The 18,879-nt window shown below is 45.1% G+C and overlaps 1 protein-coding gene across 9 annotated transcripts in view; it reads right to left on the bottom strand.

Moving 5' to 3' along the window:
* Nucleotides 1-18,879, bottom strand: part of TGFB2 (transforming growth factor beta 2) — a 131,137-nt gene that overhangs the window by 37,888 nt on the left and 74,370 nt on the right. For 2 of the 9 annotated variants that reach the window (NM_001444541.1, NM_001444540.1), the window contains 5 exon segments: nucleotides 6,416-9,304; nucleotides 12,563-12,716; nucleotides 14,163-14,340; nucleotides 15,841-15,951; nucleotides 16,071-16,203. In NM_001444541.1, coding sequence (NP_001431470.1) covers nucleotides 9,146-9,304; nucleotides 12,563-12,716; nucleotides 14,163-14,340; nucleotides 15,841-15,951; nucleotides 16,071-16,203 — 735 coding nt within the window. In that variant the 3' untranslated portion in view covers nucleotides 6,416-9,145. 9 annotated transcript variants of the gene reach the window in all.

Raw genomic sequence — 18,879 nt, 5'->3', positions numbered from 1 at the left:
ACATCATTTATGCAACCAGCATTTTGGTTTTTCAAGACTGAGGCTTGAAAGAGAACAGCACAGTGGGACCCCTCCTTTGACTCTTTTCCTTGAACATAAGCCTGGTTGACCAATGTGTTCTGATTTCTCACTACATTTGTTTAGTCGCTTTGGTGTCATACACAGACACCCAGCTCTTGATCCAATGAGATCCGTGTAACTCGGTCCCTTTCCTGTCCCCCTCCCTGATTCCCTCCCCTCTCCCACATCTATTGTGTTCCGAGTGTTCATTGGTCTCACACTTCCAGATGTCTAATCCAGAGGAAATAAATCAAAATCCATCCTAGCACTTCTGGTAGGAATTGTTTCCTGCCCTACACCACCCAACAGTACGTTAAACTGTTGCCGAAACTCAGCCACCGACCACGGGTGCTGAATAGAAACATGGAGACAGAGTTTGGGGTGAAGGAGAAAAAAATAGCTTTATTGCTTTGCCAGGCAAAGGACGCTACAGTAGACTAATGCCCTAAAGACCGTACCCTCCCTTGAGAGAGATTAAGAAGTGGTTTTATAGTTTGGGCGTAGAAAATAGGGCCCCAGCTAAGGATCAGGGTAGATGCACGCTTTCATTCTTCTTCTAAATTGGCATTTAGTGGCCCCAGGACTGGTTCTGGTGGTCCTCCTTATTGGCTCTGGTTTTAGTTCTGCAGAAGAACTCAAAGATACTGCTACATATAATCCTAAAAGAGGAACCAGGACCCTGCCCCAGGGCTGCACCATCTTGACTGCTCCTCCCTGGTCTCAGCATCCCCTCCCTTTCCTGATCAGCAACTGTTTGAACCTGCCCTTTGGATCTCCGGGAAGGTTGTGGAGGCTGAAGCTTATTCCCTAAAAGCAGGAAATGGGGGACACAGAAAGGCTTGTGCCCAGGAGCCCCACAGAGCCCTGCTTGGTTTCAAAATTAAAATAAAATTTAAAAATCTATCTATCTCTCTAATCTCCTTGGAGAAAATCCTGCTGAAATAATTCCTCATGGTTGACTGTAAGAGCCCGTACCCTGGGTTTGCCAGATGTCCCTGGCTTCCTCTAGGTCCACCATGCCACCTTCTGACTGTGTTTGACCTTTGTAGGAAGCTGAATGTAGCCAGTGGCTCGTGGAGACACCAGGACGAGGGGAAGATGGACACACTCAGGGATATGAAATCTGATATTTCATGGAACGGAGAACCACCACTTGATTTCATATTCTCCTCGGTTTCCTGTACTGTTTAATTTTGTTTCAAATGAAGAAATTAGTGTTACACCCATGTTTGGGGACAAGCCAAGTTACATGACTTCACATCTCCTTCGGAGCTGGACTGGATTACATAACTTCTGAACTTGTTTGCTCCCAGCACCCTGGAATTTGGGATTTTCTATAGGAATCAGCTTGGAGACTCAGGCCTAAGGAGTGTGTATTCATCTCTAGGGCGGACAGACCTTTATGATGTCACCTGAGTCACACATCTGTGTGCTTCCAGGTGCCCTGGTATCTCCTGGAGAGAAGAACCCCCCTTTGAGGGAAGAGCCTGAGAAATTATGCAGGGCGTTTTCTTGACCACTGATCTCTGGACGTGCTGTTTAATTATGTCTGTCCTCTTAGGCTGAACGATTTTCCTAGTTTTGAACACACAGCACCGTCTCCCTTGGTACATTCTGTTCCTTTTATTAGGTCTCTGCCCAATGACAGGAACACATGCACCTCTTCTCCAAAGAGCCATTACTTGCTGAAATAAAGAAACACACTACAAAGCATTTCAGTGAAATAAAGACAGAGTCACAGTCAGGGGGTGGGCGTGGGGGACCCAGGGCAGTGCTTTTCTTTAAAAAAGGTAAGTGAAGAGCATTCCTTTTGCAAGTTCAGGTAAAGTTATTCATATCCATTGATATAACTGCCTAATATTTATATTAACCATGTCTCCAATCTCACAGGATGTTTCAAAAGAGGTATAAAAATAATGCCTCTATTGATTCTGACCCAGAATGTCAGTAAAACCAACATCTTTTTTTCCCTTTTGTTCAGCACATAAGAGGTGATTTACTCGATTATCAATAGAGATGGGATCTAGTTTTTGCTAGAATTACAAGGGGATTGTCTGATAGAAAAAAAATTGGCATGTGTTAGCTTAAAGCCCAGAGGCCCGTTTGCAGTGAAGCTCTTAAGGCTCAAAACGTCCCAGCTTCTCACTTTTATGAGCCCTTTCAAAGACTCTGAGTCTAACTTTGTAATTTTTTTTTTTTTTTTGTCTTTTTGACTTTTCTAGGGCCGCACCTGTGGCATATGGAGGTTCCCAGGTTAGGGGTCGAATCGGAGCTGTAGCCGCCGGCCTACACCACAGCCACAGCCATGCCAGATCAGAGCCACGTCTGTGACCTATACCACAGCTCACGGCAACGCGGGATCCTTAACCCACTGAGTGAGGCCAGGGATCGAACCCACAACCTCATGGTTCCTCATCAGATTCACTAACCACTGCATCACGAGGGGAACTCCTGTATTTGTTATTTTGATGTTAAAAAAAAAAACCACAACCCTCCCTTATGTAAGCTTCCTGAACACAAAGCCTGGATCCACCCTTCTAGGACTTGTTGATAAAGGGAGCACAGCTTATCGCCAGATAGAAAAGTAGTGTCTTCTCAAGACCAGTGACTCAAAGGAGCACAGTAAGTGTTCTGGCTTTTTCCTTCCCTTCAACACAGTATGGACAGAAGATATTGGTACCATGGGCCAACTACCCTAGAAATGGACTGGCTTGTCTCAGTAGTGCTTGGCTGATAGGTAACCATTAATTTTATGAAGAGCTTTGCATTTGATATTCACATTTTCATGGCCACACCTGTCAATCAGCTCCAACTATGAGGCTGATCCCTAGTGAATTGGCAACATTCAACAAACTATGACCTACAAAAACAGTGTCATAAGCTTTGATGCGGTATTGTCCCATCATAGGTTAATTACAGAAACAAAAGCTGGCAAGACAGCCTATGGGAATAGCTGAGGTTTTAAACAGAGCTGCTTTCAAATTCTACACCAGAGCTGTCTAAGTGAGATAAAAAGAACTTCTGGTTCCACATCTAAGGAGTTGAGGGGTCGCCACTCTGTCCTAACAACTAGTAAAAAGCTGAACAGACAAATAAATAAATAATCGGCCAATCTTCAGGGATTCATAAGATAGAGGAGGACAAAGGATCAACCACGGCCCCCAAGATTGGAGAGACAGGTAGGAAAAGAGTCATCACTGCTTACTGGAGCAGAGACGCACAAGCAGAAACCACTGCAAGAACCGGTACTGGGGTAGGAAAACCTAAATGGTAATGGGTGGACTGCCGGAAGCTCCCTGTGGACAGCTCCACCAGAGTCCTACAGTAAATAGAAGAGAAAAATCTAGTCCTTCCTGTAGGAGGAGGGAGGCAAAGGAACTATTATGAAATACATCTGAGCACAGCCCTCCAGAGAAACTAGTTAACCAGAGGCTAACTTGCTGGAGGATTATCAGAGGCTAACTGCTGACAATGAGGAAGAGAGATGCCCAATTCCAGCCCACTCTAGCTATTCCACCCCAACGAATGGAGGAGAAAAACCGAGCCACTCTTGCAAAGTTCACAGTCCAGAGGCAGAGGCTCGCTAAAAGACTGAGACCTGGATTTCCAGGGGTGGCTCAGCAGTAATGAACCTGACTGGTATCAGTGAAGATGGATGTACAATTTCTGGCCTCGCTCAGTGGGTCAGGGGTCCAGTCTTGCTGTGAGCTGTGGTGTAGGTAGCAGATGAAACTCAGATCTGGTGTTGCTGTGGCTGAGATGTAGGTGGCCCTGGCATAGGCTGGCAGCTGCAGCTCCAAGTCGACCCCTAGCCTGGGTACTTACATATGTCGAGGGTGCAGCTCCAAAAGACCAAAAAAAAAAAAAAAAAAAAGGACTGAGACCCAACCTATGGAGAATGCTTCCACCTCCCCTCTCACCCCCATGTTACTAAGGCCTATTTATAATAGTTGCTTTTACCCAGCACATCATGTCCAGCTATCAAAAAAAGAAAAAATTACAAGGCCTACCATAAGGCATTTGAAGAGACAGAGCAAGAAGCATCAGAACCAGGCATGGCTGGGATACTGGAATTACCAGACCTGGCATTTAAAGCAACTATGATATATACGTTAAGGGCTCTAGCAGATAAAATAGACTGCATGCAAGGACAGATGGGCAATGTAACCTGAGAGAGAGACATTCTAAGCAAGAACTGAAAAGAAATGCTAGAGAAACAGAACACAAGATATGAATGAGAGCCCCAGATGGAATTTTAAATTTTCCAGTAATTGTACTAAACAAGTATAAAGAAACAGGTGAAATGATTTCGATAATATACTTTATTTAATGCCATATATCCAAAGTAATATTATTTAGACATGTAATCAATATAAAAAAGTAATGAGACATTTTTATATTCTTTCTTGTACTAAGTCTTCAAAATCTGCTGGGTATGTTACACTTTGGAATATCTCAGTTCAGAGTCGCCATATTTCAATTGCTTGAAAGCCCCGCATGGCGAGTAGCTGGTGTATTGGAGTTCTGGTCCCTCCTCTCACAAACCAGGTGATCTCGGATATGTAATTTAATCATTCTGAGTCTGCTCACTTCCATGTAAAATAGAGTTCTAGCAAAAAGAAAAGAAAAGAAAAGAAAAGAAAAGAAAGAAAGAAAGAAAGAAAGAAAGAAAGAAAGAAAGAAAGATCCCTCCATCATAGGGTAAAACGTGAAGTTAGATGGGTTAATAGAGAACAGTACCTGCTGTGAATGCTCAGTAAACCGAGGTTCTTGTCACCATCGTCAGGAGAAGGGGCTTTCAATGAGCCACCTGGTCTCTGTTACTTCGAACTTCAGTTGGTGGCCTTAAGCCAAGCTTCCCCCAAACATTTCCCCATGGTTTGAAACCATTTCGGGTCAGTCATGTAACCAAAAGGCTAACAAATGGAGCGACAGAATATTCTCGGGAATAACGGATGGCTTGATTCATTTACAAGACTAGGGTCTGGAAGGTGTCCACATTCAATTTCAAGACGAAGAAGTGTGGTCCCGGGTTGCAGTTTGAATGCACATGGCAAAGCTCCTCGCAACAGGACAGAGAAGCCGAACACAGCGCAGGTGGGAAGTATTGTTAAGACTACAGTTTACTGATCACCGTGGGCCAAACACCTAAGTATTTTTCATAGGTTCATTACTGAACAATAACAAGGGCACGAAACTAAACACGTAAAGCTCTATAAAGCAGGTAGTTTCATCCATTTTTATTTTACTTTAGGTCACGCCCACAGCATGCAGAAGTTCCCGGCCCTGGGATCGAACCTGAGCCACAGCAGTGAAGCCACTCCCTAACTGCTAGGCCACCGGGTAGCACTCTCATTTTAAAGCTAAGGAAACAGAGGCTCAGAGTGCCTAACAAATTTGTCAAGGTTGATACAGCTCTTAGGTGACTTTTTGTTACCCTACGCTCCTCTCCTGTCCTCATGTCAAATAAAGACCACGGGGGCTGGAGTGAGAGGCTTGGTCCTGGCCCTCTGCAGAGAAGCACAGACTAACGGCTTGAACGTGAAACACCTCCTCTACCTGGGACTCAAATGTAAAAGACAAAACTCAGATGGTAGAAGCAAGGAACCGTTTTCTATTCTACCTAGATGCCCGAATGGCTGCTGCGTTTCTATGGGCTGTTTAGACCACAGGCACAAACTCGTTCTTTCATTAGATAAAGCAAGACAACTAGACTGAGCCACAACTACTTTTTATTTTTAAAAGTTCTAGGTATCAAGAGACTGGCAACATGCTTGCAAAGTCTGGTCCTGTAGAGCGAACAGCCAAGCAAAGTTTGCAGGAATAGGGGTTTTTTGGTGCAGCGCTCCAGGAGAAATAGAGAAGCAGCTGCTTGCAAAGACCAACCCCAAAGAGCACGTGGCTCTTGTTCTCTCTGGCTGGCTCAGCCACTATCCAAGTTATGGGGCTAGTGGGGATACTCTCTTAGACCAGTTCTTTTGGCCTTGGGGTTGGCAGAACATCGGACCGGAAAGCCAAAGGCTGGATCAAACATCTCTCTGCATTTTTTTTTCTGGTAGACAGTCAAGCTGGATGGAAACTCATTCTCAAACAATTACCAAATCGCCATAAACAAGGGAATAAAAAAGATTGCATGGGGCTTTCTTCAGGCCTTGACAGATACATCCTGGCCTCGGGGTGACAAGGCCTGACATCTCTGGAGTGAATCTCTTGAGAAAACAAACAAACAAACAAAAAAACCCAAAAAACACAGCCTCCAAGATGGTAGGACTTTGCTAGCCTGAGATCACGCTCCTGGCAGCAGAAGTGTTCTCTGTCTTCCACGATGATACCAGGACAGGAAAAACACATCCACGTAGAATTGAAATAATTTATTTACCACTAGAGCACCACAAAAACAGACATACATCGTGTTAAAATACAGCGAAATCGGTCATCAAAATACAAAACAGCTATTCTTAGGTTCCATTTTTCAAAAAAAAAAAAAAAAAAAGTCATGCCAACCATAAAATTGTACTGCTGTTTAACACATAAAAACCGAGGCCCCACCCCACCCGCATACTAACATTTTCCCCTATTCCCTCCCATTTCCCTCCCCTCCCAAGGCAATATTTACTTATGGGAAATAAAGACCTTCTAGAACCCCCAAACTAAAAAAAAAAAAAAAAAAAAAAGATTCAAGAGATCTTAAAATAGAGCATTTAAAATATTATCAGTGCATTCATGAGGAAAGACAAAATAATACAAAACAAAATGTCATTCTATCTGAGAGGAAAATACGGCAGAAATAAAAGTGATTTACATAGAATTCAGAGAAAAGTGGAAGAGGAAAAAAAAAAAAGTCAACACACTCAAATCTGGGATTGGGTTACATCCAACCCAAGGGTCGTTTGTTATCCTGGCAACACATCTCTGGCTTTTCCAGTTTTCAAACAAATCCAATTTGTCACTTTAATTATGGACAGGAAATTTCAAAAAAAAAAAGAAGTCTACTTATCAAACAACTTCACTCTGCACTCACACTTCACTGTGCTGCTCTTTAGGTAAAACTGCAAATACTCCATTGTCTTAATGATTATTTTTTTTTAGCCTAAAGCTAAATAAGAGACAACTGACAAACGGACACATCCTACAAACCCTGACATAAGGTCACCTCCTCTACAAAAATATGGCCACCCATGTGTTTTTAACACCATCAATTCTAGCCTCTGATTTGATAACCCTCATTCAGAGGAAAGAGCTTTTTGATCATGGGAAAATTGGCCTTTGGCCTTTTCAACTTTCAAAGAACATCCATAAAAACCTTAACGTCAGTGAAATAAACTAAATGACTGATGCTGACCTGGGCTTTTTTCCTTCCTTAAAAACAAACAAACAAACAAAAAAAAACAAAACCAACCAAAACGTACATCTTTCCATTTCCCCCAAACACTAAAAACTCCACTAGAGAAAAAGATGTTTCCAATGAACTGTCTGCTCTTTTGTAACAGTAGAATGCTGTGAAAATACTGATTAAACCAAGTGGGGGAACCTTTCTTAACCCCAGTCACCAGGGTGCTGAGTTCCAGTCAGATCCTTAAGCCCTTGCTAAAACTAAAACATTTCACCTCAATTATCTATATATCTATAATCCCCAATTTTCCTAAAAGAGAAGATGGTTATTGTCTCAACTGATTAGTAATGATGCTTAGAAGATGAAGGAAAACTACCTCTTTTTATAAAAGAAAAAAAAAACAACACCAAGTGTGGACTCAGGTAGCTTATGTCATAATAATGGACATTGCAAAAGCGCAAGTGGAGAAAACACCATGGAACATGTATTTGTAGTGCAAGTCGAAATATAGGGGCTTTGCTCAAAAGTACTGGCCAGCTAAAGGAAACACACAGTTCTGAGCAATCATTAAAAAGAGCCCAAATTTAAGCCCATTCTAAATCAGAGTTGACATTAGTAGAGAACATTCAAAATATGGTAAAAATTTACACATTACACATAAAGTAGTTCATGTTTTGATTTAATAGTTTTCCAAAGAGATCTGCAGATGTGTTTCCAATTAGACTGGCTTCTAGACCCATCTACTGTAATAATATAGGTATGGTTACATACACAGAAAAGGAGGAAAACCTAGAGCAGAGCTAGTCAGCCGTACTTTAAGGTCTGAAGTTTGGCCAGTACAAAACGTATCAAGATATTTCAACATTTCACTGGTTTACTAAACTGACAAGGAACCATTTACAATTAAAAAGAAAAAAAAAATCTTACAGACTTATTCTGACTGAACGTTTCCTTTATTAACAGGCTTTTCAGTTTTGAACCTTACAAGAAGCTTCCTCGGGCAGCTGGTACATAGCGTGTGTTTGCAGGCTCTTTCTCTGAATGCAGACTTGCATGGTCATATAATATCTCCCTTGCATTTTTCATCTCGTTCATATGACCTCTTTTTCTTTTTTTTTTCTTTTTTTTTCTTTTTTCTGGCTCGATTGAGTTCAAGTTCCTTAAGCCATCCATGAGTTTCTGGCAAAGTATTTGGTCTCCACTTTATACACCTGTTTTATTTTCCAAGGGCAATGAAATGTTCATTATATAGTAACACACAATAAATAACTCACTGTTAACTCTAAGAATCAGAAGGGTGCCCACTGCATAGCGATAAAGAAAGATCAAGTGAGGCGTGGGATAAAAACGGTATGTACAGCAACTCCACTTAACGGGATTTTCCTGTTTTGTTTTGTTTTTTTCTTTCACATAATTAACACTAACAAATTCTTCCAGTGTTTATTTTTTTTTCTTAAAAAAAAAAAAAAAAGGTTTTGCTTCTTGTCTCTTTCACTTACAGAGCAGGTAAAGTATAGAATAAAGCCTTCAACTTTGTTGGTTGGTTTGTTTTGTGCCAGACGCCGGTTTGAACAAACAGAATGCAAACTTCCCAAGTGTTTGAACTAGTACCGCTTTTTCAAAATAAAAAAAATTTTTAACACGGATGAAGCAAGGCTTTCTTGTATTTTCTTGTTACACATGTTGCCACTGCCGTCGCCATCATCAACATCATCATCGTGTGATTATCGGCTTGTCACTTGTCCAAGGATCTTAGCTGCATTTGCAAGACTTGACGATCATGTTAGAAAGCTGCTCGATCTTGGGCGTTTTGCCGATGTAGTAGAGGATAGTGAGCGGTTCTAAATCCTGGGACACGCAGCAAGGGGAAGCAGAAGCTTCTGGGTTTATGGTGTTATATAAGCTGAGAACCTGAAAGGACATAGGAGAAGAAAGAAAACATAGGAGAAGACCAAAAAAAAAAAAAAAAAAGGAGGCCATGATTTTTTTTTTAAAGTACCATCCCATGGTGTTATCTGATCAGTCCCGACACTGGGTAGGCAATCTAGGCATCTACCTCTATGACTCCCGAATTCATCATTTTCCCACAGAATCCTTTTCGCATGCATTGTCACTAGATCATTCTGTAAACGTCAGATTGGATGAAATGGTCCATTCAACAGATTTTAGAGCTTTTCCAATGAGTCTTGACTTTGGTCACTGCTTTGCTGCACCTGCTTCCCAGGCCCTCAGTAAATTTGGTCCAAGTACCAAACTTGGCATTTGGTCTCATGTCTACACTTCTTTGTACCCGAAGTTGTTTCCTGAGCAGCTGTTTTCAATTCCCACCTGGGTTAAGAGTTCCCTTGAGGTCAGGGACTCTAGACATCTCTCTCTCTCTCTCTTTCTCTCTCTCTTTTTTTAAATCTTATAGCCCTGGTAACTCTTCTCTGGACAAAATAAGACTTATGTGCTGGGGGCAGAAATGGATCCAGGCATAGGCAGAACAACATATTTTGCTGAAACTCTCACTGGGGCCGGGCTTTCATCCACCCTTAGTTAGAGCAAAAGACACCTTTCTGCAGGGTGAAATCTTTCTACGCTAAGTGTCTTCTCAGGCCAATTTAATGTCACCTATATTTTCCTTCAAAAGAAAAAAAGGTAGAAGTATTTTCATGGGTCATTCCTTTCTAAATCTAATCACACCCCAGGAGCAATCTCTATTCTTAATTATTTACTTTGTTACATTTTGCTTAAAACAACAGCAACAACAATAATAGTAATAGTATAATCAACCCTCCGTTTAGCTTTTTCCATGTGGCAAATGGTAGTGGCTAAGTTAGAGCAGATAGCCAGTCTGAAAACAGAATGAAAAGAAGTTTCTACAGCTAATTCTGGGCTTTTAACCCCATCCTATGTCAAAGGCCTATGTGAGTTCCACCAATGGAAGGGTGGCGCTTCCCCAGTGATGATAAAGAGACTTTTCCGAGGATGCCGTCCATGCGTCAGTGACCTTTTCCTCGAGGTGCATGGCCATTTTTTCAGCCCGAGACAGAAGAGTTCTTCAGCCCAGCAACACTGACTACTTTATTAAGCTGCCTCTGGCTTTTTGGGTAACTGTCCAAACCACATATTTGTGACCATGATAGCTATCCTTCCTCTCTCCTTGAAAAACAAGCATGGTCTCAGCCTCCACACACTCCCTCTGTGTATCGGGGAGGAGAATTATGTTTCTCCTTGGCCACGGAGGCTCGCCCACATTACAGCTACTGTTGCCACAGCCCAGATGAGGCAGCTGGGGCCAGAGGGCTCAGACAAAGGCACAGGCATGAGCAAGTGTCCTTCACGTGGCCAGGCACACGTTCAGCCCGGAGGGCCAAAATCTCCAGGGAAGCAGCCGAAGGAAGGGGAGCCATACCTGTCCGTGAAAAGTTTCGCATATGCTTAGCATCTACACGTAAACAGACGTCACGGTCCAGGAACCCAGGACTCTTCAGGTGAATGAAGGGGGAACTGTATCATACAGATTGTCGAAAAGAATTGATATCCCCCAAGCTCTGGAAACCAGCGGAATGCATTATGCGATCTTTTTGGCAGCAGATTCATTTTCCTACCCTGCAGTGAAGGCAAGGTTTCTAATGCTCCTTTAATAAGGAGATTTACAGAGGCCTAACCCCCATGTGGAGCCACATGTCAGGAATTCACCTCTTAAGACGGAATGAATGAAAGCCTGGTTATAAAATGGGGAGACCGCCTTCCAGCCTTCGGTCCGTCACCCACTGTTTGATCTGCGGCAAGTCGTCTACATGGTCTAGATTCCCATTTCTTTACCCAAAAATGGAAGGTTTGGACAAAGCGAGCTCAGACAGTCCTTCCCATCTCTAGAACCCTACATGACGAGGCACCAGGAAGAGGCCGATATTGGACAAACGTCGTTATTATGCAGAAAAAAATCGTTGCGAAGCTGGGCTGGGAACACATAGCATCCACGCCAGCACGTGCCTTCTGAACCAGCCTTCTCGCCTCCTCACTGAAGGAACTGAAAATACTCCGACTCTCCTTTCCTTTAGGTTACATTCAAAAAGACTCAGAGATACGGATTTTCAAATCCCTGTCACATGGCTTCAGCTTTATGTCCTTCGCCGCCACTCTCGAGTGTGACATTATTTTAAGGATAAGGTTTCATACAGACATTCCTTCTGACTGATGAGAAACTGAGGTTCAGAGAAATTAAATGATTTTAAAACTGTCACACACTGGTGTACCACACGGCCAAAGGGTCCGCTGAAGTCTTCAACGTGGCTTCTAGCATGAGTCCCTGATGGCAGGGATAACAGATCCCTGTTTTATTTTTTATTTTTTTGTTTTTACAGCCACACCACCAGCATATGGAAGTTCCCAGGCTAGGGGCTGTCTTAGAGCCACAGCTGCCAGCCTACACCACAGCCACGGCAACACAGGATCCAAGCCGCATCTGCGACCTATGGAACGAGGCCAGGTCTTGAACCTGCATCCTCAGGAATGCTGTGTCGGGTTCTTAACCTGCTGAGCCCCAGTGGGAACTCTCAGGTTCTTGTTTTAGATGGAGATCTGGGTAACTGCACATCTTGGGACATGACACAAAGTGCTATCTCCATCCTACCTACTTTGGCTTACAGCTGCTGAGACGACAAAACAAAAGAGACTCCCAAACCATCCTCAAGTTGCTTATAATCTAACTGAGAAGGCCAGACCTGCTGTCTGATTCATCAGCATTGCTCTTTTTTTTAAGGTCCACTCCTGCAGCATACTGAAGTTCCTGGACTAGGGGTCCAATCAGAGTGGCAGCTACTGGCCTACACCACAGTCACAGCAATGCTGGATCCAAGCTGCATCTACCACCTACACCACAGCTCACAGCAACACCGGATCCTTAACTCACTGAGCAAGGCCAGGGATTGAACCTTTATCCTCATGGATACCAGCCAGATTCTTAACCAGCTAAGCCACAGTGGGAACTCCCCAGTGTTGCTTTCTGAGTTTACCTATGGCCTACATTTTCCCCCTCATCATTCCAAAGGTTTTCTTTAGCACGCGTCCATGTGTGATGGCAAAAGGGCGCCAGGCTCTTTAGGATTCATTGGGAAATACTGTCAGCAGGTACATATTAGCAGGCCCAGCACAGAAGAGGTGAGTGAGCCCCATACTTACCCTGCTATGCTGGGTGTCAGAGCTCCACAGGTACGGGCACGCCCCGGCACAGAAGTTGGCATTGTACCCTTTAGGCTCATGTATCCATTTCCACCCAAGATCCCTCTTGAAATCAATGTAAAGTGGACGCAGGCAGCAATTATCCTGCACATTTCTGATAAAAGAAAGAGCAGTGGAGATTTTAAAGCTCATGTCCGCCCTCTGCCCCTCATCCCAAACCAGAAAAATGACTCATTCATTTATTCAACAAATATCTATGAGCCAATGCCAGGGGCCAGGTGGTGACGGGTGTACTGCCCTCTCAAGTGGCATTCCTGATGGGGTGTATGGGGATTCGCAGGACTGCGTTCCCTGAGGAGTTCTGCTCCTTGACCCCCTTGTCTGTGACCTTGAAAACCAAACCCTTCTCTTGAATGAGGAGAGGTAAGCCTAGAGGTGGGGAGACCAAGCCCCTCCCAACCAGCACTGCCTGGTTTGGCCACCCAGCCCCTACCGCCTTTTCAAACACAAAACGGATGAAGCACAACAGCTATTCAGAGAACTATCTAAGGCATTTTCTTCTGAGACTAAATCCTTTATTTCATTTCCTGTTCCTTGATCTAGGAATGAAGCCGAGATCAAGAAACACAGAGTTTTGCTTAGAGCAACCAGCAGCTCTGGCAACCAAAAAAAAACACCCAGTGCCTTGTGAGCACTTTGTCAGGGGGGACCCCGCACTGCCCCACAGCTCGAGACATAAAGAAAGAGCCCCCCCCTTGCAAGGCTCCATAAGAACCTTCACCCTCGCCCTCCCAAGCTCGCGTGGGGCCGGGAAATAAACCCCGCTGTCCTGGCGCCCTCACACGCTGCAGCAGAAGCCGAGGCAAGTAGGGGTCTGCTATCTCTGTCCCCGCTGTGACCGTGAAGGCCACCATGGGTCCTCTGAGGGGGGCTCAGGCTCCTGCAGATGCTGAGGCTCCAAACAAGGGAGCCACCATCTTGCACCTCGGGGAAACTCATTTTTGCTTGGGGTCAGGGGTCAGGTGTGGGGGTGGGCAGACACCTCCTTTTCTCCTTCAGCTTTGAAATGCTTCATTCAGGAGGATTTGGGGGGAAAAATCCAGGGGGCCTGTTGTCTCCCTTCATGGCTGGTTCACGGCTAATGAAGCCACAACCACACCACAGATACAACTGTTTTAAGCCTCCGGGAAGCGCGATGTTATGAAATGACAATGGCTCTACATTTTGATTCCTGCCTTTAAGCGATGAGAACAGTTCAAGTCAATTTTGCCTTTTTTTTTTTTTTTTTTTTTGTCTTTTGTCTTTTGAGGGCCGTACCCACGGCACATGGAGGTTCCCAGGCTAGGGGCCCAATCGGAGCTGTAGCTGCCAGCCTACGTCACAGCCACAGCAACGCCAGATCCTTAACCCGCTGAGCGAGGCCAGGGATCGAACCCGCAACCTCATGGTTCCTAGTTGGATTCGTTAACCACTGAGCCACGACGGGAACTTCCACAGTTCAAGTCAATTTTTTTTTTTTTTTTTTTTGGTCAAAGAAAGAGGGAAGGCAGTACAAGACGTAACAGACACAATTACTTCCTTGGATTTGGATTTCTTTTACCTAAAGCAATAGGCTGCATCCAAAGCACGCTTCTTCCGCCGGTTGGACTGTTGTGACTCAAGTCTGTAGGAGGGCAACAACATTAGCAGGAGATGTGGGGTCTTCCCACTGTTTTTTTTCCTAGTGGACTTTATAGTTTTCTGATCACCACTGGTATATGTGGAGGTGCCATCAATACCTTGAAAAAATGCATTTGGGTAATAAATATTTAGCTTTACCTTCATCAAATAGAATCAGCCATAGTTTTTTTTTTTTTTTTTTTTTTTTTTTTTCTTTTATCGTCACCAATAGCAGCGACGACCACCACAGCAGCAGCAGCTGGTTAGGGTCGTGCCCCACGGGAAGGGCTGGGACCAAGTGCAGGTGACAGCGAGCTTCTAAATGGGGCCCTTGTCAGAAGGCAGTTCGGTGTGGAAGGCAGGGCTGGTCGGGTATGTAAGTCACTACAGAAGAAGTCTCTGACCTCTAGTCCAAGGGCAACCGAAGGCAGGTTATTTGAGTCCATCCTTGGTTTAGGCTGTGCTCAGCCCCTCGACGACTCAACACCCGGCCATAGGACGGGCCTTGACCCCCTGCCGGTTCGCCCTGATTCTAGGACTGCTCAACTCAAAAGGCTTTCCTAATGAACGTGAACTGAGACTTCCACTCAACAGCAGGGACTGAGGTTCAAGTGACACAGAACGCACCCCGACCTAATGCTATTTGGGGAAGAAAGGGCTTTTTCATTGCTTTTATGGCATCCTCAACACTTCCCTGATTCCATCTGAGGTGGAGAAACTCGAGCTCCCCAAAGTAGGCTCAGGAGCCTGCCAGTTTAAGCATTTAGTCTCCACACTCTGGACAATCAGGCCGAGGTCAGAGAGGGAAGAGACCTCTAGGCCACGGGAGTATTTTTCCAAGAGCAAGAGCCCCTGGGGCCTTCTGCAGGGGACGGAGGTTCCAAGTGGGTTGAGCCCGGGAAGCGCAATCAGCTCGCTAAGCTGGGGGTTCAGAGCCAGCGCTGCACCAGCAAATGGTGACACCCCCTCCCCGCCCCCCACCTCCATCATCCAATGACTTGTCATCTGACACAGGAGGTGACTCCTGGCATCTCCTCGTTCTCCTTGACTTTTGCCTCATTCACTAAGAGGTGAGCAAAAAGGTGGGGTAAACCCAGTCATGTGCTTCTAAACAGTTAGGGAGTCTGAGAAGGGAGTCCCTTGGAAACCTAGAGTGCCCACTCCAACAGGTGGCGTCTACCCACACAGGCAGGCTGTGGGGGAGGGGTTGCCCTCCTGTGACATACAGTTGTGGGGTCCTGACGTTGGGTTTGGAGGGTGATCAATGAATGCCCTTGAAGGCACGTGATCTCCTTCTTCTCGAACATGAGCGTGGGGGAGGGGTGGGATCGTGCCTTGCTTAAATGAAGAAGAAAGGGCTTCACAGGCTCTTTAAGGGTCTGAAGGTTGGGAGTCTGTCATTAGGACTTGGGAGTCATCACTGGACACCCAACACTACAAACCGGGAACCAACCCCTTTCTTCCAGTCCTTTCTGCCTTCCAATATCTTTCCCCAACCGTATCTTTGCCCAAACAAATGAAACGCCCCCCCCCCCCCGCCCGCCTCCCCCAGCAAGCCGCCCTCACCTCCCAGTAGCCCCCTTCCCTCCCTGCACCGCGCAGGACCACGTTTCAGTTACCTGCAAATCGCGCTTCTAGTTCCTCACTTTTATTGGGGATGATGTAATTGTTGGACGGTACAAAGGTGCAGCAGGGACAGTGTAAGCTTATCTTAAATCCCAGGTTCCTGTCTGGAAAACATCAAGTCACGGAGGTCATTTGTCTGCGCCTCTCATCCCCCTACGTCTGCAGTCAAGGTGCAATAAGGGAGGATCCGGGGACATTTAAGTGGGAAACAGGGCGTGGTCACCTTTATGGTGGAGCCATTCGTGAACCGCGTCCGTTACGTCGAAGGAGAGCCATTCGCCTTCTGCTCTCGTTTTCACGACTTTGCTGTCGATGTAGCGCTGGGTTGGAGACGTTAAATCTTTGGATTTGAGAATCTAGAGGAGGAGAGGGTGAGAGAGCTCAGGTGGCACGTGGACAGAGGACTCAACCAAAACCACTACCAGTACTGCAATTCATTTCCGAAATTTAGTCCCAGCCCAGTCTCTCCGGGTATTGCCATCTCAACGGCATGGCTGCCTGCACACAAAACATAACAGCAGGCCATTTGCCGTGAAAAACTGAGCCACTAAATCAATTGTGTGTTAGGATAAAGGTGGCAGGAACCAGAAAGCCAAGTGTCTAAAAAAAAAAAGGGGGGGGGGGACAGGAATTATTTTCCGTTGCTGACACGAGCTTTGCAAGATTTCAGCCACAAATCCTACCTATGAAGCTAATGGTTTTGTCGTTCCGCCTGTTTCATGTGGGGAGCCGGGATGAGAGAAGAGACAGGTGGATGGGTCCAGTTTAAAGGGCTCGTGCTCACCCTTGGAAGGATCTGAATGATAATCTTCGTCTCATGAGCCTGGGAAGAATTCCGTGGTGGCTCAGAAGGTATGAACACGACTAGTATCCATGAGGACTGGGGTTCGATCCCTGGCCTCGCTCAGTGGGTTAAGGATCCCTAGCCTGGGAACTTCCACATGCCACAGGTGTGGCCCTGGAAAGGGATGGGGGGAAGCAGAGAACTAACCCTAGTTCCCTACATTGACTGACATTAAACTCTGCGGCAGGTCTCAGTCTCTCGCTGGGATTTTTGCTCTCCCTGTGACTTGTTAGGATTTACAGCGCTCTTGCGTATCCCGCAGACTAAGAACAAATGTGGGCAGGAGCAGTCTGGAACCACGTGGAAAGAGAGCCTGGAAGGAAATCAGCCTGAATGTGGCGAGTTTGGAAGGATGCATTTATTTCAAATAAGTTAAGAGCCACTGCTGTTATGTTCTTGGGTTTCTATAGGCAGCGAGCATTTTAGGGGTTTTTTCCCCTTTAATTCTGTCTTTAAATGATGATGTTTTATGCAGCAGTCAAACCACGATCCTAACTCTCCAAGAACTATATTAAGTCCCGACCCAAACCCCGGATCCTGCCTTTTCTCAGTCTTCCGGGCTCCAGCCCTGGCCCTTCATCCTCCCTTGCTGACCTTGAGTCTAACTGTGCTGTGGTCACTGAATATAGAGGTGTTGGGTCTTTCCAACAAGTTCATAAGTGTCCCCAGGACAGGGATCCTATCTTCACTTTGAGAACATTTCAAAGCAAAGCACTCGATTTAATCACTGTCTATTCAATGACTATTGGCGTCTCTAGAAGACTGACTTATTCTCCTTCAAACCATGGAAAATAAGCCTGCATATTCTTCCTGCTCATTTTAAAATGCCACCCCCCACTTTTTGGGGGGGACAGCCTACATCACAGCCACAGTAATGCGGGATCCAAGCTGAATGTACAACCTACATTACCGCTTGTGGCAACCCCAGATCCTTAACCCACTGAGCAGGGCCAGGGATCAAACCCAAATCCTCATGGATCCTAGTCAGGTTTCTTTCCACCAGGCCACAATGGGAACTCCAAAATACACCTTCTGTCCATGTGCGTACATTTTTTGTTTCAAGTAGTTCGACAACAAACACTTCCTAGATAGAGTATTTGCCATTACAGTAGACTTCTTTTTTCTGGATTAAATATAGACCAGCAAAAAGAAAAAAAATCACACAGTTGGACTTTGGGTGCCCTCATGAATTTTAGACAAATGCTACACAGCTGCCCCTGCCCCTGAGACCCAGCAAACCCCACTAAGTGAGGACAGTCTAGAGAGAAGCATGATGCTACCCTAGGCAAGAGATGCCCTTTGTGAATCAAAGGGAGAAAATAAACATGACACGAGGGCTGAGCACATGGGCTCTGAGCTTGGCACACATTATCTCATTTAATTTAACCTTGAAAACATTCCCACCAGGCAGATGAAGGAAACTGAACCTCAGAGAGGTTAAGTAACTTGCCCAAGGCCTCTCAGCAAGTGAGCGAATCAATGCAATTCCCAAGTCACTGTTCCCACTTCCAAGCTGGGTTTTTGAAGCCTAAAGAGTCTAAGGGTCAGAGCTGGATCGTGATTTACCCTCCCTCCCTTCCAGATGGCAGAACACACTCGAGGACAGAGGCACGTGTTTCTAGTAAGAGTATCATAAATGCTGGTTCAAGATGAAAATACAACACGTGGAATATATAGATGGTTAATGCCGACATAAACCTCTAATTTCCAAGACACGACTGAACAGTGGCCAATCCTCTGGAAACCAAACCTTGCTTTAAAAACACGCCCAGTTGGGCAAGTAAGATACCACTTATCCAATTCAGAATAAACAGGAGAATTAACCTAATGTTGGCTCTCCACGGTAAAACAATAGTTGAGAGGACTTTTTCAGGCATTTCCATCTGCCTCATTGGCGAAGAACTAGTAACATCCCCCAAATCCACTTCCCATCCCATTTCCAGGGGAAATGTCTTCCCCTAGCTGACTTCCTATAAGGATGCCTTATTTGCTTTACTCCTAATTGGCACAGGATATCTCATTCATCTTTATATCCCTAACTCAAAGAGACACTGTCTAGAACAAAGCATTGCGTTTATTGTTGAATTCATTACACAGGATGAATATAAATCAGATATCGAATGTCTACAATATCTCTGAGATACTCGTGCATTTAACTCATATCTTAAGATACCGTATATACCTAGGT

The sequence above is a fragment of the Sus scrofa genome, chromosome 10 (genome assembly GCF_054392235.1).
Source record: "Sus scrofa isolate SSC_HxYL_T2T_F1_AM1 chromosome 10, Sscrofa_HxYL_maternal_Yorkshire_Landrace_v2.0, whole genome shotgun sequence".
NCBI lineage: Eukaryota > Metazoa > Chordata > Mammalia > Artiodactyla > Suidae > Sus > Sus scrofa.
This window is presented reverse-complemented; position numbering and strand designations above follow the sequence as displayed.